Below are 27,683 nucleotides of genomic sequence, written 5' to 3'. Positions count from 1 at the left end.
TGGGAAACAGCACTTGGAGATAGCACAAGTTGAGAATGGAGTGGCAGGTATGTAGAATGTAGCACCATGGATGCCAGCAAAAAATGTGACCCTGGCTGGGCGGTGGTGGCGCACGCCTTTAATCCCAGCACTCAGGAGGCAGAAGCAGGTGGATCTCTGTGAGTTCGAGACCAGCCTGGTCTACAAAGCTAGTTCCAGGACAGCCTCCAAAGCCACAGAGAAACCCTGTCTTGAAAAACCAAAAAGAAAAAAGAAAAAAAGTGACCCTGACCCCAGTAACAGGTGTGGATTCACTAAGACCTAGGTAGGCACTTAGGCTCTGGAGAAGCTCTTCATTTTCCTAGTTTTAGTGGGTGCTAGAGCAGATAGGCCAGAGACCCACTGAAAGGGACAGGCTCTTTTCTAGACTGCTACAGGAGACACTGGACTTGGTCACATAGATTGAACTTATACTGCACCTCGTACCTCAGTGCTTTAGGCTATAGCAGGAAGACAAGACTTGGAAGAGAGTAGGCTAGAACATCTGGGGTGGAGAAGGCAGTCTGAATGGTGAAGGGTTGTGTGTGTGGGGCGTGTAGAGGGATATAGGATGCTCATGAGCACAAGTAGCGTCTCCATGATCATTTCCTTTGGTAGCTGAGGGCCTCACTTTACCTCTCTGAGCCTCAGGGTTCCTGGAATGGAACCTCCCTATATGCTGACCAGAGCATACAGCAGTTGACAGAGCCCTCTACTGGTGGCCAGGACATTGCAATGTAGACAAGCCAGAGTTTAGAATACTGTGTAAGGCAGTTTTCCTTACCTCCTGAGGGATTTTGTCCAATAAAGAACAGGGACTGGTCTGGCTCTTCTCCCACATGTGATGGAGCTAGGCCTGATGTTTGGGATCAATTAAAGGTCAGAGGAAGGGCGAGGAAGAGAGTGTTCAAGATGAGCAGGGCCTTCTGGAAGTTGGTCTTTGGAGTTTTACAGGAGTGGTGTAACTTGAGGGTACAGGGATTGGCTGGAGGGATTTACAGGCAGGGTCCTAGCCACTTTGGTGTAAGATTCGAAGTGGTCAGAGTTCTCCTTTCAAACCCCCATACTAACTAAGAGCATGAGTGTGTGTGTGTGTGTGTGTGTGTGTGTGTGTGTGTGTGTGTGTTGCAACAATCACTAGTGCCAGTTTAGTGCCATCCCTCCTGGGAACTGTCTGTCTTAGCAACTCCTCTGTGCCTCTCATCCCTGACAAACTCCAGAGACTTTGTAGGGAAGCAGGGGCGGTAGGCTGTGGAGTTCCACATAGTGTCTGAAAAGCCAGAAGAAAGATGTTGGTCAGAATGAGAATGAACCCCACCCAGAACTGCACCAGAATAGCAGTGGGATAGGGTAGGGCTTCCAGAGTTCCATGGGCACCCCAGACCTTTTCCCGGGGACTCCACTGAAGAGTGGGTGGATCCCAATGCCAGGCTGCAGAGGTCATGAAGGCCGTGGGTTTCAGGAGGATCCTACAGGATGAATAACAGCCCCAAGTGGGACTCTGGATTTGGTGGGCTGCACCATAGAAGGAGAAACAGGTCAGCGGGAGTTTTTCCCTTCCTGAAGGATGCACTTCCATTCTGGATGCGGCTCCCTCTCCTTCCCCTAAGGACAACTGAGGATCAAGGAGAGGAGGGGGACAGAAGGGCTTGGGGAGCCCAGGTGGGACCCGCTGCTGGAGGCCGCGCGTTTGTCACAAAGTAGCTTTTTATAGGTCCTGGAGAGGGCACTGCCGCGAGCAGGGTCGCCGGATGCTTGTGGTGGCTAGGAGCCCCGGTGGCTCGCACTCCTCTGTTCCTCCTCGCGCTCTTCCTCGGGCGGCCCCAGGGAGGGCTCCCCAGCCGTGTCCCTGCTGCTTTCTGGGGACCCAGAACAGAGAGAGGGCTCGGATTCCGCTCCGGATACTCCGCTGGAGTCAGGCAGCCGCGACTTGCGGAAGCTGCCTGTGGGAGCGTCCCTGGAAGGCACCGGCTTTCGTGCTCCAGTCCGGTCTGCAGTGGCACGTGCTGAGGACAGCACAGAGGATGCGACCTCACAGGTGGGCCGGGGATGCGGCGGCAAAGGCAGGCGGGTAAGGGTGCGCGAGCCCCCCATTCGCGGCCACAGATCCGTAGTCTCGCCGTTGTAAAGGAGCACAAAGCGACGCTGTGACAACAGAGGCAGCATCTTCTGACTATGCAAGCTCTTTTGGCAGGTCTCAAGAGCTAGATCTGTAGGGAGGCAGAGGAATGACAAGGTGAATGATAAGACGGCTTTTTGGAGCAGGGCAACTTCTCCAGCATGTCTGGAAACAAGGAAGGCAAGGGGTCGGGAAGCGATTGGACGTAGGTAGGTCAGGTGACAGAGAAGTTGGAGCAGAGAGAGGGCTTGGCTTCCATGAAGATTATGGTGTGTTAGAAAACCACATTTATAACTCAGTCATCAATCTCATTATCAGGGGAGGGCATTTAAGGTAGCCTCTCCTCTGTTGCTTAGATTATTAGCTGGTGTCATCTTTGTAGATGCCATCCTATAGCCTTCATCCAGCAGCTGGTGGAAGTAGAAGCAGACACCCACAGCTTATCACTGAACTGAACTGGAATCCAGTTGCAGAGAAGGACGAGTGATGAGCAAAGGGGTCCAGACCAGGCTGGTGAAACCCACAGAAACAGCTGACCTGAACAACGGGGAGCTCTTGGTCCCCAGACTGATAGCTGGGAAACCAGCATGGGACAGATCTAGACACCAGGAATATGGGTTTCAGTGAGGAGACCTCGGAAATCTACGGGACCTCCTGTTATGTTCAGTACTTATCCCTAGCATAGGTGTGGATTTTGGGAGCCCATTCCATATAGAGGGATACTCCCTGAGCCAAGACACATGGGGGTGGGCCTAGGCCCTATCCCAAAGGATATGATAGACTCTGATGACCCCTATGGAAGGCCTCACCCTCCCTGGGGAGCAGAAAGGATATGTGATAGGTAGGGTTTTAGTTGGGGGAGGGTAGGTGGGGGGAGGAGGGGAGGGAGAGGGAACTGGGATTGACATGTAAAACAATCTTGTTTCTAATTCAAATAAAAAAAAAAAACATGGGGAGGGGGAGAAAAAAGAAAACCAGACTTGTCTGAACTTGGAGGCAAGTACTCTAGGATGGAGTACCCAGAACTGGACAAAGAAGTGTATGGGAAAGTTGTGACATGGGGCTGTGCAGAGCTCACCCAAGGTCTCCATAACCACTCCAGGGATCACCTCCTTCAGGACTTCACAATTGGTATGTAGGGCAGGGTTGGAGTTCATTTCCAGCAGCCATACCTATGGCAGACAGTGGTTAGCATCTCTTTCCACCTACAGCCCAGTTGGCCAGTAAGAAGCTAGGACTCTGGTCCCTATTTAAGCTATGTGATTCTGGGCAGATTGTATCTTTCCAGGGCTTTGTTCCCTGTGTTTGCTCAAGGAGTTAAGACTGCTCGTGAGGCTGCTCAGTTCCAGTAGGAGATGAGCTTTATGGACACATCTGACCTTAGAGCTGAGTCTACCCATTGGGCCTGCTTATGTGGTCAATGTACAGATGGGCCCTACCTCCTTGTACCAGCCTACCAGACCTCATCTTCCCAAGACAGCACCTTGAAGTTCTCATCAATCAGGAAATCACAGCCAATGAGATCAAAGTAACCCAGCTTGCACTCCAGTTTGGACTTGACAGCCAGGAAGCAGTGGGCCATGATCTGCTGCATCCGCTTCTGTGGGTGAAGCAGAGAGAGATCCTGACTGTTGCCTGTTGGCCCATATGAAATCTCCTAGGCCTGAACAGTCAGTCACACCTCTCACCTACACTCTCACCCTCACCTGCATAGCTGTAACTGCCCACACTTTCACATGCTCAGAGTCACAGGCTCACAGTCAGAAACTCATTCAACAAAATCATGGGGCTTCTACTGTGAGGCAGGTACTAGGAGATACAAAAGTGAAGAAAATTAGAACCCACAGCAGAGAGACAGACACCTAGAACATATAAAATCCTGGTAGAATAGAGAACATTATAGCACTTCAAGTTGCCCTAGTTGGTTTCACCCTATGTTTTTCAGCTCAGTGAAAACCTTGAAAAATATCTGTCTTGGAAATAACAGGACTTGTTTACTTTACAAATAGTTGCCGCTATTAGTTTTCATAAATTTGAAGGTTTGTTGGAAGACCTCTTTAGAAAACACCAAAGGAGATTTGAGGATGATGTCTCACCAAGCAGAGACAATCAAAGAAGAGATGCAAATTATAGAGGTCCTTAAGATGGTCAGTGATGTCTCACTAAACAGAGACTATCAATGAAGAGATACTGGGTTCAATTTCTAGCACCTACATCACAGCACAGAACCATCTGTAACTCCAGTTCTGACATTCTCATCTGGCCTCTGCCAGCATCAGGCATGCATGTATAGAGGCACTTAAGATGGTCAGTGGGTAGCGGTGTCCAGTGCTAAGTCTGATAACATGAGTTTGACCTCTGGGGCCCACATAGTGGAAAGAGAAGTGACTCCCATATGTTGTCCTTTGACCTCTACAAATGTGTCATGCTATGTGTACCCCCTAATATATTTTTTTTAATGTAATTAAGATTTTAGCTGGGCTGTAGCGGCACATGCCTTTAACCCCAGCACTCAGGAGGCAGAGGCAGGTGGATCTCTATGAGTTTGAGGCCAGCCTGGTCTACAGAGTGAGTTCCAGGACAGCCAAAGCTACACAGAGGAACCCTGTCTGGAAAAACAAAACACATTTAAAAAAGAGAGAGATAGAAAGTATAAAAGGGAATGGACTAGAATTTCTGGAGTAGAAAATACAGTGTCTATAATTCTTTAGAAAGAAAGGAAGGAAAGAAGGAAGGAAGGAAAAGAAAAGACACAGATCTTAGAGCTTAAGAGATGGCTCAGTGGTTAAGAATGTTTGCTTTGCTCTTCCAGAGGACCTGGGTTCAATTTCTAGCACCTACATCACAGCACAGAACCATCTGTAATTTCAGTTCTGACATTCTCATCTGGCCTCTGCCAGCATCAGGCATGTACTTGATATACAGACATACTTGCAGGCAAACCATCCATACATATTATATATATATAATTTTTTTGAGACAGGGTTTCTCTATTTAACAGCTCTGGCTGTTCTGGAACTCGCTTTGTAGACCAAACTGGACACGAACTCAGGGAGATCCACCTGTCTCTGCCTCCTGAGTGCTGGGATTAAAGGCATGTGCCCCACCACCTAACCCATATATACTCAGAGATCTGGGTATGGTGTTACATAGTCTCAGACTGAGCAAACTAAAGCAGGAGGATCACATGATTCTTCGCCATCCCTTGCTCTCCTATCAATGGAAGGGTTCAGAAATTGAATTAATTTGAAAGATCACTTGAAATTATCTACTCTGCCGGGCGTTGGTGGTGCACGCCTTTAATTCCAGCACTTGGGAGGCAGAGGCAGGTGGATCTCTGTAAGTTCGAGACCAGCTTGGTCTACAAGAGCTAGTTCCAGGACAGCCTCCAAAGCCACAGAGAAACCCTATCTCGAAAAACCAAAAAAAAAAAGAAAAAAAAGAAAAAAGAAAAAGAAAAAAAAAGAAATTATCTACTCTGAAGAAAATAAAAAGCAGACAAAAAAAGTAAAACCTCAGAAGTTTGGGGATGGGAACCAATATGATTATATTATATTTCTGATATATTAAATATCAGAAAGAAAGGAAAGGGACACGGTATTGTAAGAAAGGAAAGGGACACCGTATTGTAAGAAATGGCAGAAAGTTTCCTAAGTTTGATGCAAAACATTCATCTCTAAATTTAAATAGTCCAATGAAGCCCAAGCAGGATAAATTAATAGATTTATCACATCATAAGCAGACTTTCAAGAGATAGAGGGGGCTTTGGAGACAGCCTAATCAGCGAAGCACATTCTCACAAGCATGACCTGAGTTCTGTCCCCAGAACCCATGCACATTGGTGCGTTGGCTCTTTATTTGCAATCCTTGCCCTGGGAAGGCAGAGACAGACAGATCCCTGAAGTCTGCTGGCCTAGCCTAATCAGTAAACTTCAAGCCAATTAAGATATGGCTCAGTCTTAAAAAGTGAGGATGACACCTGTGGAGCAACATCTGAAGTGGACCTCTGGCCTCCAAATTGCACACATGTATTCATACATGTGAACACATACACAAACACACACACACACACACAAAATCATAAAAAAGACAAAGAGAAGGTTGAAATTAGCAAGAGAGAAGCAATTCATCGCATATAAGGGATACTCAGTAAAATTAATAGTCAATTTCTCACCAGAAATCATGAGGCCCAAAGGCAATGGAATGACATATTCAAAATGCTGGAAGAAAAAGGTGCCAACCAAGAATTCTATCTGTAGAGGCTGAAAAGAATGCTTAGTTTGTAAAGTGCCAGCTGTACAAGCACAGACTGCATTCAGTACCATTGAACCCTTACAAATAGTCAAGCATGGGAATTGCATGCCTATAACCGTGGTCTTTGGTGGTGAAACAGGCAGATCCCTGAAGCTCATGGTCTAGCCATTTTAGCCTAATTGCGAACTTCAGGTTTAGTAAGAGACACTGTCTCAAAAAATAAAGGTGGGGAGTGATTAAGGAAGGACACAAGACACCTACCACAGGTCTCCACATGCATGTGCTACAGTACAGACACCACATATACAGCGTATACACACACACACACACACACACACACACACACACACACACACACACAGAGTAAAAAGAATTTCTCTATCCAACAAAATAAAACTTCAAGAATAAAGAAATTAAGAACTGGCGAAATGGATCAACTGTTAAGAGTACTTGCTGTTCTTGTAAAGGACCCCAGATAGGTTTCCAGTGTCCACATCATGTTTGATAATCTCTTCTAACATGTTTCATAATCTCTTCTAACTCCAGTTCTAAGGGATCCAAAGCCTTCTTCCAGTCTCTATGAGTACCAGGCACATACATGGTGCCCATACGTACATGCAGGCACTCAAACACATAAAAAATTTAAAATATTTTTAATGGAGAAATTAAGACATTCTCACATAAGGCCAGGTGTAGTGGTACGTGCCCTTAATCCCAGTACTCAAGAGCAGAGGCAGGCAGATCTCTGTGAGTTTGAGGCCGGCCTTGTCTACATGGTGAGACCCAGTCTCAGAATCAATCAAACAAACACATATCCACACAAGGAAAAACAGAGGTATGCCTGTCCTGTAGTCCTTCCAATAGTAACTTGAACTCATGTGAAGAAATAAAACAAAGAACCGTAGTTAAGGTGACTATGTTAAATATAAGACAGCATGTGAGCCAGGTGGTAGTGGCGCATGCCTTTAATTCCAGCACTCGGGAGGCAGAGGCAGGTGGATCTCTGTGAGCTCGAGACCAGCCTGGTCTACAAGAGCGAGTTCCAGAACAGTTTCCAAAGCCACAAAGAAACCCTGTCTCGAAAAACAAAAACAAAGATATAGAATATTGAAATTAGCTTTATGTTTATCTGCACTAACTTTATGTTAATCTGAACTAAATATTAATGGTAATTCCAAATACAACCACTAAGAAAACAATAAAATTACAATTAAAATGACACTAGAAAACATATTATCTACTCTAATAAGAGGTAGTAGTTGAGGAAGTAAAAAAAAAAAAAAGAAGGCATATGAGACACAGAAAATAAATAGCTACAGAAGATAGAAGCCAATGCCTTTAATCCCAGCACTCAGGAGGCAGAGGCAGGCAGATCTCTGAGTTTGAGGCCAGCCTGGTCTACAGAGTGAGACTCCACAGACCTTACCTTCTAATGAACAGTGGATTATCTGATCTTTTCAAATGCACAGGAACATGTGTGTGTATGTGTGCCTGTCTGTGTGTTATGGTGCAAATGTGCAGTGTGTGGTATGCATGTGAGTGTGCAGAAGTGCACACCTGTGTGTATGCTTCCAAAGTGAGTGTGCAGAAGTGCACAACCGTACATATCTTCCAAAGAGCAGAGCTGGACCTAGCATGTCTTCCTTTATCACTCTATGTCTTACTGCCTTGACACAGGGTTTCTCACTGAACTACAATCTCATCTTTCAGCTAGGCTGGCTAGCCAGAAAGCTCTTAGGCTCTACCTGTGTCCACTCTTCAGTGCGGGGGTTACAGGCATGCACAGTCACATATTGCTTTTTTATATGGATGTTGGAGATTCTAACTCATGCTGGTAGATAAAGTGCTCTTAACTGAAGATCTATCTCCTCAGCCTCCAAAGAACATTTTTAAGATACAGCACATATAAAAAGTTTTCATTCATTAATTTTTTGGGTGGTGGGTTGGAACCCAAAGCATGAGCATACTAGGTAAATGTTCTACCACTGAGCATAACCCTGACTCTCAACATTTTGTTTTGCTTGAGTCAGGATTTCATATAGACAAAGTTATCTTTGAATTCGCTGTGTAGCTGAATATGATGTTGAGCTCCTGATACTACTGCCTCCCAAATGGTAGGATTACAGGCACTGTGCTACCCACCTGGCTCCTGGCTTTTTCTTTCTCACTTCCTTTCTTTCTTTCTTTCTCACTTTCTTCCTTCCTTCCTTCCTTCCTTTTTTCTCCCACTTCTCTTTCCTCCCCTCTTCCCACACCCCCAAGTAGACCTCACTATGTAACTTTTATTGGCCTGAAACTATATAGACCAGACTGGCTTTGAACTCACAAAGATGTTTGCCTCTACCTCCCATGTGTTGGGATTAAAGGTGTGCACCACCATGCCCAGCATAGTAAAATACTATAAATATATATACACCAAACACATTATATAACTAAGGAAAACTCCCTAGGAAAAACTAACTAAATAGAAAATCTAAAAAAAAACAAGAATAGAAAATCTTTTCTCTGTGTAGCCCTGGCTGTCCTGGAACTCCTCCCTATACCAGGCTAACCTTGAACTCACCGAGATCTGCCTGCCTCTGCCTCCCGAGTGCTGGGATCAAAGGCGTGCACCACCACCACCTGGCTTTAATAGAAAATCTTAGTAGATATCAACCAAATGAGACTGGGGGTGGTAGTAAGGCAGTGCTAATAATGACAAACCTTACCACAAAGGGAAGTCCAGGTGTTTCACAGGATGTATCAATTTTTTGTTTTTGTTTTTCTCATTGTAACAAATACCTTAGACAATTACCTTCAAAGAATAAAGATTTTTGTTTCATAATTTCAGAGGTTTCCATCTACAGTTTCTCAAATTTGAGCAGGGCAGACTATCACAGGAGTGAGATAATGTGGCAGAGCCTGTTCACTTCATGTATCAATTTAATCATGGACTTCAAACCTCTAAAACTATGAGCCAGAATAGAATGTCAAGACATTTTCTATATAAAAGGGAAATGATACATTTCATATGAAAATCAGATAAAATACTAAATAGAAAAGTTATAGGTTGGCTTTACTTATGAGTACAGACACAAAAATACTTAAACACAATAAAAGCAAACTCAGAAACATATTCAAATTATTATATACTACTACCACCTGGGATTTATTCCAGAAATGTAAGAGTAGTGGAATCAATGCAACACACATGAATAGAATGAAGGAAAAACAACACATGATCATTTTAATCAGTATAGGAACCTCAGCATCCTACCCTTAAAAAATACTTAGTAAACTAGGGAGAGAAGGGGATTTGTGAGCCTTTCCTTCATTATTAGAAGAAATACAAGGGTGCCGATTTTGACCTCTTCAGCATGATTCTGAAAATTACACCTGGAGCAATTAGGCATGGCTTCAGTACAACTACAAATGCTCCAATGACTCATGAAAAGCCATGTGTCTAGCCCATCCCACGGGCAATATGTACACAGATTTCCAACTCAAAGCCAGACTGACCGTAAAGGTGGTGAAGACCCAATCTCTGGGGAGCCCCTTGGTCTTCCTAAACTTGTCATTGATGTATCGGTTGAGGTGTTCCATGCTCCACACAGTGCTCTCTTTCAGCAGCATGTACAGGGGACTCTTCTTCTGCATGAACTACAGCAAAAGCAGAATCTGGAGGTCACCCTCTGAAGGCTTGACCCTAACCTTCTGACCTTCACAGAAGCTCTGTTCCTATCTCCCATGAGAACTGCCTATGAGATACTCATGCATATTCCTTTATGCCTCAAAACTTCCCAGTCAGCAAATCCCCACAGACCCTAAACGATCTCTTGTCCAGACTCTCCCATTGGGCCTTTGATCAGCACATCAATGGCAGCTGATCCAAGGATTTAGGCTCTAAGGTACTTCTGTAGGACGCCTGAATCTCTGTAGTTAAAAGCTGCTAAGGCTACTTCCAAGTCTGGGCAGGCAGTCTATAACTAGACCCTTCCTCTGTGTTCCCAAGCAATGTGAGTATTTCTCTGAGCTCATCCACACCTATAGGAAAAGGGCTTCTCCTATATGGGGTTCTTACCTGATTGGTCAAGTGACCACTGAGGTCACTGGAATGAGGGTCATACAAGCTGAGGGTGAGGCGGGCATAGCCATGGCCGAAAAAGACCATGTAGGGCACGGCACAGGCAATGAGCAGGTAGGAGCGCACATCAAACTTCTTCCCATCTAGCAGCAGCGGGTTCTGAATGTATCTAGGGGGTACCATAAGGGGTACCTGGGGCTGAGTTGCTTGACTAGCTGGCCCAGATCTGTCATCCCCACAAGGACCATTTCCCTTATTGCCTCCCACCTGTCCCAAGCATGGCCACTAGCTGAACACTGTTCATGGTCATTCAGAGGACATTCCTGAGTCTGAACTGGTCAGAGGAACCGGGAAGAGGGCCTCATAACCAAATCTTTATTCACTGCAAGTTTCTGGTCACCTTAAGGTGCAGCTCTTACTAGGAAGTTTATGGGAGCAGATTGGGCCACTGTGGCGGGGGTGGGGGGGCTGTCTGGAGGAGGAAGGCTGACATTGGACCATGAATGGTGAATGGCTTTGGAAGGGAGAGAGCATTCCACATAAGACACTTCAGATCTTCAAGACTTAAGGTAGGAATAGCATGTGGTTTTGTGGGGGTGGGGTGGGCTACAGAAGGAGAAGGGTACATCAAATGGCAGCTGTGGTCAGAGACAGGGTAAATATTGCCAGAGGGTAAGGCTCTACTGGGACCTTTCTAAGGGTGAGCTGATTTTTCCCTCCTAGTTCTATGTGTAACTGAGGAGCTGGACCCCACTGTAGGCAGATGGACCATTGGTCAGCTCTGGGTTGCAGATAGACTGTAGCTGGCTGATTGGGCTGGAGAATAGGGAAGACAGCTGCAGAATAGAGGACACAGGGTACAAGCCCTCCTTGAGGAGTCCCCCCACCCTAGAGCCTTGTTTAGGTGCAGTCTTGTCTGCCACCCCAGCTAAATGTGACACCCCCTGCACAGGCTGTAGGGCTAGATGTGGGCTGCTTGAGGCAGGTTGGTTGGGTGCTGCAGACTGTGTGGCCAAGGGCTTCTCTGCAGTACTGCTGACTGTCACCAGGATTCACAGGCACCAGCTGGTCTGGATTATCCCTTCTGAGACCCAGGCCCTTCCTGGCATCCATGCCCACACCTCTGCACCACCCGCGCCTGAGGTGCACGGAAGGGCATCTTGCGGTAGATGGGGTCGTCCTCAATGCTCTGGGTCTTGGCCTGAAGGGCAGCAACCTCCTCATGGCTCCTGATCAGAAAGATGCCCTTTCCCTGGTTGGAGGCCGTGGGCTTGCAGATCCATATCTGGGTTTCTGCAGGGAGTAACCCCTGAGCCTCTGGCCCTGAGTACTCCTTGCCCCTCCCATCCCTCACCCTGCCCTGGCCCTGACCATACCTCAGCCTTGACCTTCCCTTTCATTGTCCCTTCCCATCAGCTGACCACTCCAAACCACCCCAACTGGCTTCAACCCTTGTCCTACCCTGATTTCACTACCTCGCCCCAGTTTAGTGGGCTGTTCCTTTGTCTCACCTAGATCATACCCATAATCTGGTTATGGCCCTGCCACACCCCTACCTCCAATAAGGTCACAGCCCTCTTTCTCCAACCCCTCAATACCAGATACCATGAAGTCCCAATCCCTGGCTTCACTTTTCCTCTCAAGAACTAGTCCACCTTTTCCAGGTCTGGCCTTGTCCAACCCTCATCCCACTCTGCTGGGGTCCGAACCTGATCTTGTCTACCCTCTTAGTGTGCCTAGCCCTACCCAGGGGCCTCTCACCATCAAATAGAGTGAAGAAAGCCTGTCTCTCGTCCCTGATGTCCAGCCGATAGGTCTCTGGAAAAAACTCTTCCATTTTCAGGACCCTTGGGAAAGGGGGGAGGTGAAGACATGGGGAGGATTGTCCTCTGCCTCTGACTTTGCCAGTGATCTGGTAGTCTGACCTATCGGCTAGCTGGAAGGGGCATTCACTGTTGTACCCTCAGCCTTCTTAGCTATTGCCTTTGCAAGGCCTTTGTTCACACTGTGCCCTTGCAGAACACTTTTTTTTTTTTTCCAGACAGGGTTTCTCTGTGGCTTTGGAGGCTGTCCTGGAACTAGGTAGTCTCGAACTCACAGTGATCCACCTGCCTCTGCCTCCTGAATGCTGGGATTAAAGGCGTGCACCGCTGCTGCCGGCCGCCGCCGCCGCGCCGCCGCCACCACCACCACCACCACCACCACCTGGCAGAACACTCTTTTATGTGTCTCATAATCTCAGCTTTTCTGCAGCAGCCAGCCTCTGGCTGCCAGACCCACTGTGGCTCCTCTGTACCACCTCCCTGCTTTCCCTCTCCCAATTACTCTCTTCTATGTGGACTTGTTTCCAATGTCAAGACTGTGCTTGACATAGAAACATAGTATGTATCTGAGCTCCCAAACTGCCTTTTACCTAACAACACATCATACTCAGTTCTGGTCTCTCCCAGCTACTTCTGTGGCCCAAGGCATCCTGGGTTGTTCCATGTAAACTCCTTATGGAAAAGGGCTGATACATCCTTTTCAAATCTGCATTCTAAAGGCACATAAGTCCTGGTCTGAGTAGTTACCTCCAGCATGTTAGGAGATGTGGGTGGGGTATGCATCGGGAATATAGATGGGTATGAAGGTGGGTGGGCAGATGACTTGCTGGTCAAAGTTAGTAGGGAGTGGACAGCTGAATATACAGCTGTCTAGATGGTGTTATGGATAGCTATGTTCTAGATGCTACTTTGAGTGATAGATGGTGATAGTTGGTTGGAAAAGTAGATAAATCTCTAAATAAATGTTTGGGTGAGTAAATGGCTGGGCAAGTAATCAGTGAACCATTGAGTGGTTCAGCTTGGCTGAGGAGTAGGGTTAGAGGAGCTGGATGGATATGGCTGGATGGATAAGAAGGAGTAGAAGCAAAATGATGCCAAAGCATATGGGAGCAATGGATGAATACTGAGGGACATCCATGGGTGGCTATTGTGGGCACAGAGTAAAGACATCTGGGTAGAGGATGGTGGGCATATGCTGGAGTAGAGGCAGATTGACAGAGCAGTGGGGAGGGGGTAAAACATGTGAAGGAGAGTTGTTTTTGGGGAGCTACAGAAGGAGTGCTGAGTTTATGGAATGGGGAAAATGGTCCTGAGGAAACAGGGAGGTAGAAGTGGGTGTGCCTCTGGGGCTGGGCAGGGTGGACTCACTTGGCTTGGGTACTGGGCAGCAGCCTGGCTTTACTCAAAGTGCGTGCATGCTCCCGCAGGGCACTGAGCAACCCGATCTTGGTAGTAAGCAGCTTATTGTTGGGGAGCTGGAACAGCAACTGCTGACCTGGCAGAAAAAAGAGGGGTATATGGGTGGTGCCTTGAAGCTGTGCCGAATTGCCTCCCCTCAGGGTTGTCCCTACCTTCCCGGAAGCTGCAGTAGTTGTCCCTGGATTTGATCTCACACCACTTTAGCTTGTAGTCCTCACAGCGACTGTCCTGAGTGCGTTGCCAGCCCTTGCTCTCACAGTAGTTGCTGATTCTGTGGGGTAGAAGGCAGTAGTAACTGGGGGCCTTGGGGTTCTCTGAGGAAGGCAGGGCAGGAGTGGCTGCCTACAGAAGCATTTTGGGCTAGGTCCAGCTCACGGGTGGGAATGCAGGCCAGGGCTGCCCAAACCCCACTCACATTGAAGCTCCGTTGGTACCTCCGATGTAAAAGAAAGGGCCCTGACCAGGACTGAGCTGCTTGTCCCCTTCCAGGAAGAGCCCCTCCAAGGAGGTCATAGGGAGTCTGGCAGCTTCTTCTTCCTCCAGGAGGTCTGTGGGCAGGTAGGTGGTAAGAAGCCTTGGGTTTCTGGCTCAGTAGGTTTTTCCTGCCCCTCCCTGCTGCCAGAAGCCCCACCTGCATCTTGGTCCAGCCGGCTTAGTTCAGGCCGGAGCCCCTCCTCGACACTGCTCCCCATCCGTTTCTCATGGGTCCAGCCTGGAGACCAGTGGTGTCAGGTGGAGGAGTGGAGAGGTACCCACCTATCTGCCTGAGCCCAGCCAATGCCAGCAGCTGCTGGGAACTAACCCAGCCCCTCTGGACCTCTCTTCAGCCCAATACAGACCTGATCAGGGTTGGGGGGTGTCTGAGGGTAATTGTACTCAAGAAAGGAGGCAGTTTCCACCAGCCTTAAATTGGGCAGAGTCCAGGTAGTGTAGAGACTACAATGGGGGTGAAGAGGGTGGCCCCACCTCCACTTTCCTTACCAGCAGGGCAGGCTCCATGCAGGGAGTGGACTGGAGTGTGAGGCAGGAGCCCTTACAGACATGATGTGGGGATGTCTCCAGAGGGCAGGGGTCACAATGTCTATGATGACATCATGGGTGACCCAAGGGTCTATGGTCAACCAGAGAGATGAGAGGCTGCTCTAAGTGAGTTTGGGTAGGGAGTGCCCACTGTGATGGCATGGGCAGGCAGAGCCTGCAGATTCTTGAGCACAGTGTCCCTAGTATGTGGGGGCCCCTGCTAGTTTCTCAGAGCCTGGCTGGTTGACTGGCTGGGCATAGTCCCCTCCCTATGAGATGCTGTCCCTGGAAGCCCTGACTTGAGGGTATGTGGAACCAGCCCCAGGGTCATTCTGCATTCACCTGGCACCCGAGTGTGGCATCGACGGATCCTGGACCGTTTGGGTCTCTTGGAGCTGACATGGGTCCGAGGGGGTTGACCCCGGCAGTGGATAAATCTTGTACGGCTTCGTGTTGCAGGCATGAGGGCTCCAGAGCGAGGAACCCTTGAGGGAGATGTAGTCCCTACACCCCTTCGGGGTCTTCGAGCAGCCTGAGATCCCAGCCCTCGAATGGGGCAGACATCTGGGCCCACCCTGCCCAGGGAAGGACGCCTCCCTGTATCCTGGGCTGTGGCTTCAGCTTGTGGCTCACTTTCATCTCTGTGATGGCCATGAGGCTTTTCGGTCTGTGGGTGCAAGGCCATCTTTGCATCCCGTCTCTGCCGGGTGAGTCTTCTTCTGCCTCGGCGAGTGTGGCCTCTGTGTCTGCTGCAAAGAGGGTGCCCATCACTCATTACTGTTGGTAGGGTACCCATCTGCAGGCTTGAAGGTAAAAAGACTCCTAGCCCCAAACAAAAGTCCCACAAGTTTTTGGCTACCCAGGTGCTCAGTCCCAGCCCTACTAACACAACATGTCTATGGCCATCATTACTATTCTTTCCCTAGCACACCTGCCCTGGATGTTGCCATTTTTCTGTTTGCTATCTTTAGAACATTTCAGGGCACTTAAAAACTATTCCTAGATGAATCTTTGTGCCTCACATTAAGGAAATAAACCCAGTTTGTTGGACAGGTGTGAGGGGAGAGATAGCACACCGAGGCTTGTGACTGGGAGGGAAAGACAAGCTGATGCCCCTGGATAGCAGCAGGTCAGCTCTAAAGAGGAAAACAGGTCTGTGGATAGACTGAATGACAGCAAAGAAAGGTCAAGGACAGCAACCACATAGAAGTCAAACCATTCAGGCATTATGTATGTCTACCAACTCCACCCCCCACTGAATTGACAAGAGAAGAAAAAAAGTCCAAAAAGTTCTGTAGAATGGGAAGAAAGCCTGGAATGAGAAGCTCATAACTTCTGTAGAGGGTAGGCTGCAAGTGTGGAAGAATCTAGGAGTGCCTGGAGACCCCTTCCCTTTGAGAAAAGACTCCCAGGAAGAGGCTGAGGTAGGAGCTTTAAAATTGGGCAGGATTGTAGGTGTGGGTGTGTGATTCTACAATCACTGGAAGGTCCTAGTGCATTCCACTGGGTTTCCAGAACCCAGAAGCAGGTCTGAGAGGCTCTGTTATGGAAATGGGACCTTAAGACAACAGAGTTCAGTACTGTCCACAGCCTAAGAGGCCACCTGGCTCCAGGGAGACCTTAGGAGGCCTCCTAGGGATGAACAGGAGGACACACACAGAGGAAGAAGAAAGTGGAATAGAAATGATATGAAAAGTGCACTTCTAGAATGTGTTTGGAGTGGGAGAGATCTGTATCCTAAAGTAGTACTGGGTTCTATCAGAACAGGAAGGAACCCATGGGAATTAAACATGAAATACAAAGGTCAGAATTAAGTCCAGGAAATTGTTCAGCACCAGAAGGATCAAACTGAATACAAACCCCAGAGACCCAACATTAGCTTCTTGAGAGATGAGGAAAGGAAGGAAGTTGGACAGACTATTTGGAGTTGGGGGGGGGCTTTCCCTGTGGCCAACCAGAGCCCTCTAGCCTTTGAGGAGGGCACACATTGCAGTGCCAACTCCAGGAACCTGACAAAGTTGAAAACCAGCCTGAACTACATTAAACCCTCTTTCAAACATTAAAAAACAAATAAAACCCTACAAAATGACAAAAACTTTATTAAAAAACTTAGTGAGTAGGAATATATCTACCCAAGAGAAGAAGGACTGGATGCTGCCAGCTGCTGCTCCTGTCTAGTGAATGTGTTCCAGGGTCTCTCTGAGGATGAGACCCAGAATTCAGAAAGGAAGTTCCACAGTAAAGGTTTCAGTTACTATTTCAGAAAGCAAGCTGTCCAATAATGGAGCAAACCATGTAGACACATGAGTCTTGGGATGTAACATAAAAGTTGAGGAAAAGCTCCAGGTGAGGAGCTAGACAGAAGCCTCAAGTCTTTATAATAAATTTAAAATAAACTTTTTACCTGGTCAGATAAAAAGACCGGCAGGAAATCACACCCCGGTACAATGTGCAGGAGATGCGTTTAAACCTGAAGAAGATGGCCAAGAAAATGACCACATCAGTGTTCTGCTGAAGTTTTCTCCAGACACAACGTTTGGCAACACAGGGCTCTGAGAAGGTGCTGACATTTTTTGAAGGGCTGGTGCCTCCCAAGCAGCGCTCACTGTCTGGGGATGCGTTCTCTGTGGATCTCAGGAGGTGGCCCTTCTGAGGGGTCAGTTCTGGGGAAACAGACATGGCTCTAGGCAAAGAGCTCATCCTGAGGGATCCCAGCCCTCCTCAGAGCTTGGGTTGCCCACATGTGCCAGCCCCACCCCACAAGACATTCCTTTCTTGGCTGAAGCGCTGGGGTTTGGAGAGAGAGTGGCCTCAGCAGAAGGCTGAGGTCAGCCGAGCTGCCCAGTCTCTGCCCAGTCCTCTCTCCTGTTTGTCTACTTCTGGAAAGGGCCAAAAATGGGGTACAGGAGGGCAAAGACTCAGACTCAGCCCTGGTCAGGACCCTCAGCTAGTGACCAGCCAGCTTCTCTTACCTGCTCTGCAAGGTCTTAGGAACCCTTTGCTGGGATACAACAGTGGTGACCTGGCAACTGTCTCCAGGCAACCATTACCAGGGGACTATGATTCAGCGGCTGCTCAAGGTAAACAAGAGTTTTAAGTGGATGGTGAAAGGGGCCACTGTATGAGCTAAGGGCAGCCTCACAGAAGCTGGGCAAAGCAAGAGGTGGAGAATGGGGATCAAATTGGTCTGAGGTGGCTGGGGGGATACTGAGAATAAGTAGGAGTCTTGTATAGACATCTCCCTATGTCTGAGCCATCCTCTCATGAATTCTTCCAGGATCTCCCTGAGCGTTCACAGGGACTCCCCAATCCAGACCTAGTAATATAGGATCTGACAGCAAGCATGGCTCAAAGTGGCTCTTACTGCCAATTTGTAATTTCCTACTGAGGTCCTTGGGACTTTTGGTCCCAAGATTCCAGCTGTATGAACCTCATGTCATCTTTCAGAGCCTTGTAAGGGTCACAAGGTTTGACAGGGACTATATGGTGCTTCCAAAAAACAGGAGGACATCTTGAGTCCTGGAGCCCATGAACATGACTTTTTTTTTTTTTTTAAGAAAGGTCTGTACAGATGTGATTGAATTAGACTCTTGGGTGAATCATCTTGCATCAACCAGGTGGACTCTAAACCCAATGACTGATGACTTCGTCAAAGGGAAGCAGAGAAAACAGTATATGGCCATAAGCCACAGGACTAGTGAACTAAGAGGAAGCATGAGGGCTCCCCCAAATGGCCTTGGTGAGGCATTGGTAGTATTTTGGAAATTCTGGAAAACAACTTTTGTTGTTTTAGGTTACTCATTAGCCCTCCTCACCTTCAGGTTCCTTTGTGTTTCTGCCCATGCTAAGGGGCTCCATCATCACCTTAGAGACTGTGCACCCCTAGGCTTTACTAAGTGACTCCTCCCTTGACGTCTCTTTCCCAGTCTTAAGCTGCTGGGGAGTGAAGTTGTGCTAGGCATGGCTGGCAGGGCATCATCTCTCAGCTGCGCCAAGTCCTGAGGGAATAGGGGTGCTCCCATGGGCTGTCACTATTTGTGGGACTGCTTACTGTCACTGATCCTGCCCTTCTATGCTGTGCTGGGGGCAGGGAGTCTTTGTGGTCAACCCAGTGCTGGATCAAGAAACCTCTCTGCCCTAATTAGTAGGGTAGTACTGCAGGTGCACTGGGGCACATAGAACTTCTACTAAGCCCTAGACTGAGTTACTGGAGCTTATGACTCCCAGCCTGGGCAGGTAACACATCCAATCCTGGAGAGGCTCTGGACAGGTAGCCAGCAGTCACTACTGACCCTAGGGGTATGAAGGGCATTTCCAATTCTCACTCCAGGGGCCAGGGATTTAGCTCAGTGGTAGAATGATTCCTTTACATTCATGAAACCCTGGGGCTTGGTGCCTGCACAAAACAACAAATATCCATTTCCCACTCCATTGCTGACTCTTGGCTGGGATAGAAGCCCCATTTTCATTGATCGCTTGACCTTGGTATATTTTGGCATACATATTACCTACCAGAACAAGCTTTGTGTATGGTGGGGTATAGTGAGCCCTATGTCTCTCTTCTGCAGGTCTTCTCTCTGCTGCGAGCACAGACCATTAGAATCCCTGTGTCCTCAGCCTGGTCCTTTGCAAGGCTGCTTGTTAATGTTTTGCATGGTTAAAATGAAGTGATCAAAGTATAATTTCACAAATCATAAAATTTATTGTCTTACAGAGATTTTTTTTCCTGCCTTTTTCTTACAATGCTTAAAGAGAGGACAATAAAGAGACTGCCTATCACAGGGAGCATAATGGGCAGATGAGCCCCTCAGCTACATAGAAAGAACCTCCAAAGCAGGGTCCAGTTACTCACTTGGAACATAGCAGGCCTCTGTAGGAGGTGAAGTCCATTCGGCATATAATGGCTCTCTGGAGAGACTGGCCTGATCAGTACTAAGAAATCTGTAAGAGCATGTTGGGTCCCTTCTTGAGGGCAGTGGGTGAGACAGGGCTTGGCTGTGTTGGTCTCAGGCTGTATTGGCTAACTTCAGGTTTGCATGAATCTAGGCTTATATGTTGGGTCTGAGAAGAGAGGAGGTTCAGTTCTAGTTTTTTGATTTTGATTTTTTTAATTTATTTTATTTTATTATTTTTTTATTTGAGATTTTTGCCTATATAAGGGTGTTGGATCCTGGAGTTATAGACAGTTGTCAGCTGCCATGTGGGTGCTGGGAATTGAAACCAAGGTCCTCTGGAAGAGCAGTCAGTGCTCTTAACCACTGAGCCATCTCTCCAGCCCCATGGTTTTGTTTTTTGTTTGTTTGTTTTTGTTTTTGTTTTCCAGACAGGGTTTCTTTGTGTAACAATCCTGGCTGTCCTGGAACTCACTTTGTAGACCAGACTGGCCTCAAACTCACAGAGAACCGCCTGCCTCTGCCTCCCAAGTGCTGGGATTAAAGGAGTGCGCCACCATCGCTGGGCCGGTTCTAGTTCTTATAACAGCAAAATACATGCTGCTCATACAGCAAATGATATAAGAATTGGAAATTATTGTGGAGTGACAGTTCTAGAAAGAGCCTTTTGAAAATTCTCAGGGCTAAGGGATGGGGTCTTTAAGTTTGGGGTATTCACCATCCAGAATTTTGTTGAAGCAGGGCTCTCTGATCCTAAAAGTTGGAGATGGGCTGCAGAGAAGACTCATGAGCAGGCTGACAATGCAGGGCTATGCAGCCTTCTGCATATCCCCTGGATATGTGTCATTATCACCTGATCTGGCACCTGGGCAGTACCCCCATCCCTGAAAGCCATATGTCTTCCTTTTCTCTCTGGGTTTGGGCACAGAGATTAGAAGTGTTTCTGTTCTCCATTGGCCCCATGACCTGAGGAGTTGGAGAGGGGACTGAGGACCAAGGCTTTGGATCTCCTCTGGCTGTATACCAGTGTTGACAACACAGGGCTGTAGAATCTGCAGATGCCAGCTGATTACAGCTTGAGGTCCCTCAGTGTGGGACCCAGTGGGCTATGAGAGCCAGTGTCACTGTGACAACCCACTGACTGCTTTTGAAAATGATGGGCTTGGAGGCCTTGGGATCTCACATCTTTGTTATACAATATCTGCTGTGGCTGTGACAGAAAGCTACCACAGGGTCAGAGAGAGGCAGTCAGGCCCAGGGGGCCTATAGGCTCAGACTGTTGTGGTCTGTTTGGATGAGGGCATGATGGGCCCAGCCCTGGACAGTTGTACTAGAAGGACAGTCGTACTAATGTGCTAGAGGGCCTTGCCCTCTATTCAGTGTCTATGAAATGGTGAGGATGTCGTCTCCAACGGTGAAAAGGCCATGGATGGACGGCATTACCAGACAGTATTAGACAGAGCATCCAGATCTAACCATGTCTGGTAAGACATCCATCAGCAGGCAGTGTACCGTGCAAGGGTCTCCCCATCTGGACAGTTAGTCCTGATCCGATACCTGTGGAGGGAAGGTGGGTGGGGGGCACTCCCTGCCTGCTCTGGTCCTTCACCTTTCTGTAGAGTTGGCCCAAGGGCCACTTATGGGGTTGGCTGGGTCCTCCTAGGACCTGAGGTTACTCTGAGGACTTTCTTACCAGGCTCTAGCCCAGAGCCTCATCCACAAGTGTGTAAATCTGTGGGTGCACCAGTGGAGTCATCTGTTCACTTCTCGTTCTTATTTGGCAAATGCTCATCACAGCACCTCTTTGGTTTCCTGAATGGCTCAGGTTAATGACTAACAATGAGGCCAGGGACAGACCCCCATCTCCACCCCCCTCCCCAGGGAGAGGTACCTTGGCTCATGCTGGGTGGGGTTCACTGGTCCTGTACTCTGGCTTCAAATAAAGAAAGATAAGAGGTAATCCTGGATTCTGATTTGGGGGCAAAGTTCCTGCTCTGGACAGCCACTGGGGAGAAATGGAGACTCCTTGTCCTTAATTAGGAAACAGCTGGTGACATCACAGTGCTGCATACAGGCTCAGGTTCCTGACTCACCCTTGCCCACTAATACCACAGGCATCTGATGTTAAGAGTCCTTATGCAAACAGTGCTGTCCACCATGCCTCCTTGTCTAGCCCAGCATCCTGACCAACTCTGACAGGAATCAATGAACCCCAAAATCTAGCCAGTAGGGGAGTTTGCAAAGGTGGGCATAAGTGACAAGCTGCCTCTACCCCAGGACCTCTAGCATGGTGAATCCAGCCCTTGCCCCAGGATGACTTCCCACCGTGGGCAGAGTCCAGCCCCCATTGACTGCTGAGCTGTAGAGCTAAGACAGGCCCTCTGAAAGCCCAGCACATCCTCAGCCTTGGTCTATTTGTAGTCCAGGAGCTAGGACAAGTGCATCATCAGCCTGTCTTCGGCGAGTGGTGGGTCACCTTTGAACATCGTTACCAGACAGTGTTAGAGTCAAGTCAAGAAATCCAGCACTGTCCGGTAAGATGCCCACAGAGGCCCAGATGAGCTTTGGTAGGAAGATACAGGGTAAGATATGTGGGTTTCCATATGGCCCAGTGGAAACCAGGTGCCATGAACAGGTAGGCTGGCAGAGAGAGGATGACTCTGACTCATACATACTTTCTGCTTTGTCCAAAGCAAGGAACTGTGGCACATTGGCTCAATACCCATGTTAGAGATGCTGTTAGTCTGCAGGTCAGTCAGTACCCACTTGACGCAGGAAGGGAAGGCATCCTAGGTCTGAGTAACCCCACTAGGGGTCAGTACACATCTCCCCGATCTGGGTGATGCAAATTTTGACATGAGGCCTTCTGAGCCCAGGCTGGGCCTTAGTCCTTTAGAGGCTTTGTTTTAGTTCCACCCACCCCACACCTGCGAGGTGTGGTGATAACACCTGCCTGGGTGGTGTAGTCAGGACCTAGATATTTGAATGTCATAATCCCCAGAGCACTGGGAGAGGGCACCCCCAGTGGTAGTAAGCCCCTCACCCCAGGACACAGAGAGCCTTTCAGAGGTGCCTGGTCAGGAAAAGCTCTCCTTAAAGCCCCCATGCCCAAGATTAACTTTCTACTCCATAGCCCTATCCTGGGTAGGGTAAATGAGGTGTGGAACTAGAGCCCCTGAGAGCTGGGATCAGGAGGCGGCCCCATTGCTGCATGCAGGGCTCCGCCGTCATCATTACCAGGCAGTATTAGAGATCAGACACTATCCAATGCTGCCCAGTAAGATGGCCACGGCTGCCCAAGTTGGATATGGAGGCCGCCTGGCAGGGAGTTGAAGAGGACTAGATTCCATGGGCAGGGACCAGATGCCTAACATCTTAATTCCCAGAGCACTGCAGAAGTGGGGCACCCCCAGGACAATAGTAGAAAGCCCTTCATTCTAGACGACAAAGAGGGGCTGACCCTTAGCACCTTCCAACTCCAAATATAGATGATAGGGGGGTCAACAGCCTGAACTAGAATCAAGTTCTCTTTGGGAAATTAGATGGAAAATGATTAGGGTGTAGGTCTCATAGACCCTAAGGCCTCTGTGTGCCTCTCCATGAGGCTCAGTGGAAGAGCTTAGCACCATTGGCCACAGATGAGATCCCCTGCCCAGCTAGACCTGGCCTGCAGTGAACTAGCTTGGGACCCAGTTGAGAACTTGGGAGGGTCAAAGGGTCCCTCCCAGAGGCTGACAGCCCCAAAGAGCTGGGAGTCAGGCTAGAGTTCCATGTGATCAAGGGCCAGGTTAGGATCAAGTCATAGATGGGCCCTTCATCCCTTCTGTGTCCTTACACCAAGTATTTCCTAAGCTTGCTGAGACTGCCAAAGCAGCTTCTCACATTTTTCTGGCATCTTCTATCACAGAGGCCATACAAGTGACTCAGGCCCTGTACTTATTTCCTTGGATCACAGCAAAGGCTTCACTGCCTCCAGGCAGCTGCTAGTTATCCAGCTTCTCTCCCCGTAGCCAACATTTCTTAAAGGATCTGACCTGAGCACTGGCCTAGCAGATGGGGTTAGGCAGGCTGCAGGAGCCTAACTGGGGTCTCGATGATCGAAGTGTCTGTCTTACTGCTAGGCTTCCTGTGGTCTCAAACACCTCCCAGATACACTTCCCTTTTCCAGAGTTTTTTTTTTTTTTTTTTTTTCTCCATTCTATCAGACCAATAAAATCAGTGCTGCAAGAAGAATTTTGTTTTCTTTCTCTTATTTTTTTTTTACGGCTTTGGGAAAGTAAGATTTTTTTATTTGAGAACTCAGTGGACTTTCAGGTGTTCTTGTGGCTGCTGAGCCACAAAGAGAAGAGAGTAAGAAATGGATGGCAGTAAGGATGAAGGGTGTTGCCTTTTTCCCCTTCTGGTTGGATCAAACACACAGGGAAGACAGAATATTTAACGATGAGCCTGGTGTCCCTGTGTCCTTGACTGCTCAAGGTGAACACTTCTCAGGGAACATGAAAGACTAGGGGACCCTGCCAAGTATGAAGCTGGCCAGGCCTTAAGCCAAAGGGACAGGCCACCCTCTATGTACTGAATCCTGCTCTTGCCTAGCATGCTGAGAGGTACAGAGGTGCCCAGACAGCAGTGGTGTGTGTGTGTGTGTGTGTGTGTGTGTGTGTGTGTGTGTGTGTGAGAGAGAGAGAGAGAGAGAGAGAGAGAGAGAGAGAGAGAGAGTCCAAACTGCAAAGCCTACAGGACCTCCAGAAAAACTTAGAGGTTGAACAGATGCTAGAAGTCATGAGTTGGGAATGGGTGCCCTGGTATCAAAGCACCAATGAGTTTGGGAGAGACCCTGCTTACCCTGCTTTATCCAATACAGGGGTAAGGGAGTCAAGAATATGACAGAATTACAGCCACAAGTCAAGAGGTGAAAAGTAAAAACAGAGGCAGAGGTTCTGTTTGGAGCCCTGTGTGGTACCCAGATGGTCAGCTGTAATTGGGAAGTGAGGTTCAGGTCATGGTCCCCACAGCTAGTTAGTATCAGCATCTAGTAGGCTCAGTTTAGGAAAACTGAGAGATGGATTAAGAAGTCCAGGGCTCCCAAGCCTTCTCTGAAGCAAACATCCACTACCACCCCCCTTTCCAGGGTGCCTTTGTCCCCATCTGCAAGAACACAGAAATTGGGGGATTTGTGGCAGAGGAATGAAATCCCAGTGTGACAAAGTGAGTCTCTGGTTAACTTGCCCAACGGGCCTTAATCAATGGTGAGGCCAGAGAACAAAGCTCTGAAATCTAACCTCTCCTACAGCAGATCAGCCAAACTTAGATGCCAGCAGCTGTGGGGGGCGGGAGCAGGAAAGGCTTGTCTTGTCTACACTCAGGCTACTTCTTAGCGTCTATTGGAACTACGTGTCTTCAAGGCAGAGCCGCCATTTCATCCTCACTTCAGTCAGCATTGTCCCTCAGCCTTCTCAGTTGTGTAGCACACCCTTCATGTCCACTGTACCTCTGAGTGCCAGGCTCCTGCAAAGGGGAACTTCCTTAGGCCATTTACCTGATCCTAAACACACTAAGAGCTTCCTGACAAATTGATTTTGCAAATAAAGTATTTGCAAATTACCAAGATGCCTGAAAATTAACAAAGGACTCTGTCCATATTTTATGGCTCATTTGCATTTTCATAAATGCAAAATATTTTGCTTAATTCAACAATCTGCCAATTGGTTACATTATATGAGTTACCAGAAAAACAAAACAAAGCTGAACTACTTTTTCGGGTGCTCAGCCTAAAAAAGGCTTAAAATGTTCATGGCATATTAATCAAAATACTACACTCTTAAATCCTATGGATTTAATTTAAGAACAATCAAAACAACATACTCTATATTATGCCTAAAGAAAACTAACCTTATTTCCTTTCAATGTTAGCTCCTAAGTTTAAACTCAGAGAGCTGGCCATCGGGTACAAACTCAAGGCTAAGCATGCTTGGACGCCATAGCACAGGCTAAATGTTCCTCAAACCAGATATTTATATGACTATTCATGGCTGCCATGCTATTTGGCATTAAAGTAAAAAATAAAATAAAATAATGGGCCTTGATCTTGAATAATGGTTTGAGAAACCTGTTCTGTCTCCTTCAGTGTGGTCCTGGCTTTGTTGGCACCTCAAAAATGAACAAGTGAGAAAAAGCCGGAGTACAAGGCTGACCAATTCTGATCTCACATTGCCATCAGCCTAAGGGTCTCAGCCAGCCTCTGACCATCGGTCACTCTGGGTCATGGCTGCTGGTGAAAGCAAGCCCTTCCTAGCACCGAAATCCACCAACAGAGATGAGGTTCAGATACCCGCCAGCCGCACCCTTCCCTGTACCCACCTCTGAGGCGGCAGCCTACGTGGTGGAAAAAGTATCTCAGGAACAGCAGTGGTTGCTTTATGAAAGAATATTCCAGAAGGGTCTATTTCCAGGAATGGCAGGAGTCTGTTTTCTGCTCTCCAGGTGCTTGAACCCACCTGATCTAAAAATGAAGCCTGTGGACCCCTGGAGGCTCCCAAGCCTAGCCCAAGATGGCTCCACATCTGAATCCCGGCTGTGCCATGGTTGAAGGAGACACTTTCTTCTTTGGAAAGCAAGACTGTTCTGTTCTGCACCCACCAATTCACAGAAATTCACTAGACAGAGGCTGATCTGTGAGTCGCACGTCTGTCACCACCATTCATCCTATTCCATGTCACTTAGGGGCCCTCCAGCCTCTCCGTACAGAGTGGTATTCTCAGGCCTGTCTGGCCTCCCGCCTGCCCGCCTCTACCTGCCCCAACAGGTTCCTGACAGGATCCTCCACTGCTGAACAGAACTGCAAGCCACTCCACCCCCAGAATTGAGGCAGCACTGTGCCTGTGCCTAGGACCCACCGGGTGAGGTGTAAACCAAGGTTTATAAAGGATATGGAGAGGCCTGGGCATTCACCACCCCCATATACCTGTCAGCCGTGGTGGATAGAGCTGGGCGCCCAGCTTTGGCATCAACCCAAACTTTCCCTCAGCCAGGAATCAGTCTCAGGCGTTGTAGCCGGGAAGTCACAGGAAAAGAATGACTGTCTCCCCTTCAGGTGAGTCTCAAACACAAAGAAAACTAGGGTGCACGGTGGACTGGCACAGGTCGACAATTCGGGGACAAAGGGGAGGAAAGAAACAGCTCGCAGCCAGAAAGGGGAAGGACAGTGTGGCCTGGGCTCGCCTTACATGTAGCTCCTCACCCCGCCCATGCAGGTGTCTGTTCCCTGCCAGCCAATCTCTGCTTCTGGCCCCCAACAGGTGTGTCCCCTGGGCTCCGATAGGACGAGAGGGAGGCAGCTCTGGTGACGAAGGCAAGGGGGCGGTAGGCCCACACATTCCTGCCCCCACCTTGCCCGCCAAGCCCAGGTTGAACAAAAACCAGGGTAGGGAGGCCCCTGTGGGGCCTGGCTGGCATGGTGCATGGATCACTAAGGCCCAGGCCACAGGAGCAGCTGTAGACAGCAGTTACTTTCCAAATCCATAGGCACTACAGGCTGCTTTAGAAAGGAGAAAGGTGGGGATCATATATTGTATATAAGCACTGGACCTGACCCCTTCACCTCTCAGGCCTCAGCACTCAACTGTGGCTACTATCTCTGGCTGGCTCTCAGCATCTACTGCTGACCAGAGCTTGAAGGACCCACATTCTCCCAGCCCTCTCTGTGGCAGGTTGCCTTAGAACTCCACAGACACAAATACCAGGGTCATAGGTGTTCCTAGGGCCTTCTTAGTACAAAGGCTACTGTAGCCCCAAGAACCCTAATTTGGATAGATCATTGACTATAGAATCTTTAGAGTCAGGCATGGTGGTTCATGCCTTTAATCCTAGTGGTCCGAAGGCAGAAGCAGGCAGATCTCTGGCCAGCCTGATCTACAAAGCATCAGGACAGCTTGAGCTAAACAAAGAAACTCTGTCTTGAAAAAACAAAAATAATCAGACCAGTTGTGCAAGGTTTCTTGTTAGAGATTGGAAGGGCATATGTTCTCCGTTCTAGGCCTGAGTAGGTATGGCCCCAGTGTAGTCTAGGGATGAAACCA

The 27,683-nt window shown here is 48.3% G+C and overlaps 1 protein-coding gene and 3 non-coding genes across 5 annotated transcripts; all 4 read right to left on the bottom strand.

Moving 5' to 3' along the window:
• Positions 1 to 1,289: 1,289 nt before the first annotated feature.
• Ttll10 (tubulin tyrosine ligase like 10) lies at positions 1,290 to 15,401 on the bottom strand. 2 transcript variants are annotated; one of them, XM_035439316.1, is made up of 13 exons: positions 15,350 to 15,401; positions 15,059 to 15,262; positions 14,328 to 14,408; positions 14,112 to 14,244; positions 13,849 to 13,967; positions 13,646 to 13,772; positions 12,216 to 12,301; positions 11,576 to 11,747; positions 10,452 to 10,623; positions 9,890 to 10,030; positions 3,621 to 3,737; positions 3,216 to 3,309; positions 1,783 to 2,228 (listed from the first exon to the last, which is right to left on the bottom strand). In XM_035439316.1, exons 1-13 carry the CDS (start codon positions 15,399 to 15,401, stop codon positions 1,783 to 1,785), a joined length of 1,944 nt encoding a protein of 647 aa, XP_035295207.1. The 2 variants fall into 2 exon arrangements, with proteins under 2 accessions (XP_035295206.1, XP_035295207.1); XM_035439315.1 differs by having other exon boundaries at positions 1,290 to 2,228; positions 15,059 to 15,401.
• A 5,630-nt stretch (positions 15,402 to 21,031) lies between these two features.
• On the bottom strand, positions 21,032 to 21,121 carry Mir429 (microRNA mir-429). Its single transcript, NR_105239.1, has one exon. It is a non-coding gene; the product is annotated as a microRNA mir-429 (primary transcript).
• A 956-nt stretch (positions 21,122 to 22,077) lies between these two features.
• On the bottom strand, positions 22,078 to 22,163 carry Mir200a (microRNA mir-200a). Its single transcript, NR_162735.1, has one exon. It is a non-coding gene; the product is annotated as a microRNA mir-200a (primary transcript).
• A 661-nt stretch (positions 22,164 to 22,824) lies between these two features.
• Positions 22,825 to 22,914, bottom strand: Mir200b (microRNA mir-200b). Its single transcript, NR_105168.1, has one exon. It is a non-coding gene; the product is annotated as a microRNA mir-200b (primary transcript).
• Positions 22,915 to 27,683: the final 4,769 nt, after the last annotated feature.

This window comes from Cricetulus griseus, chromosome 2, assembly GCF_003668045.3.
Source record: "Cricetulus griseus strain 17A/GY chromosome 2, alternate assembly CriGri-PICRH-1.0, whole genome shotgun sequence".
NCBI classification, from domain to species: domain Eukaryota; kingdom Metazoa; phylum Chordata; class Mammalia; order Rodentia; family Cricetidae; genus Cricetulus; species Cricetulus griseus.
Note: the sequence above shows the minus strand (reverse complement) of the source record. Positions and strands in the feature narration are given on the sequence as shown.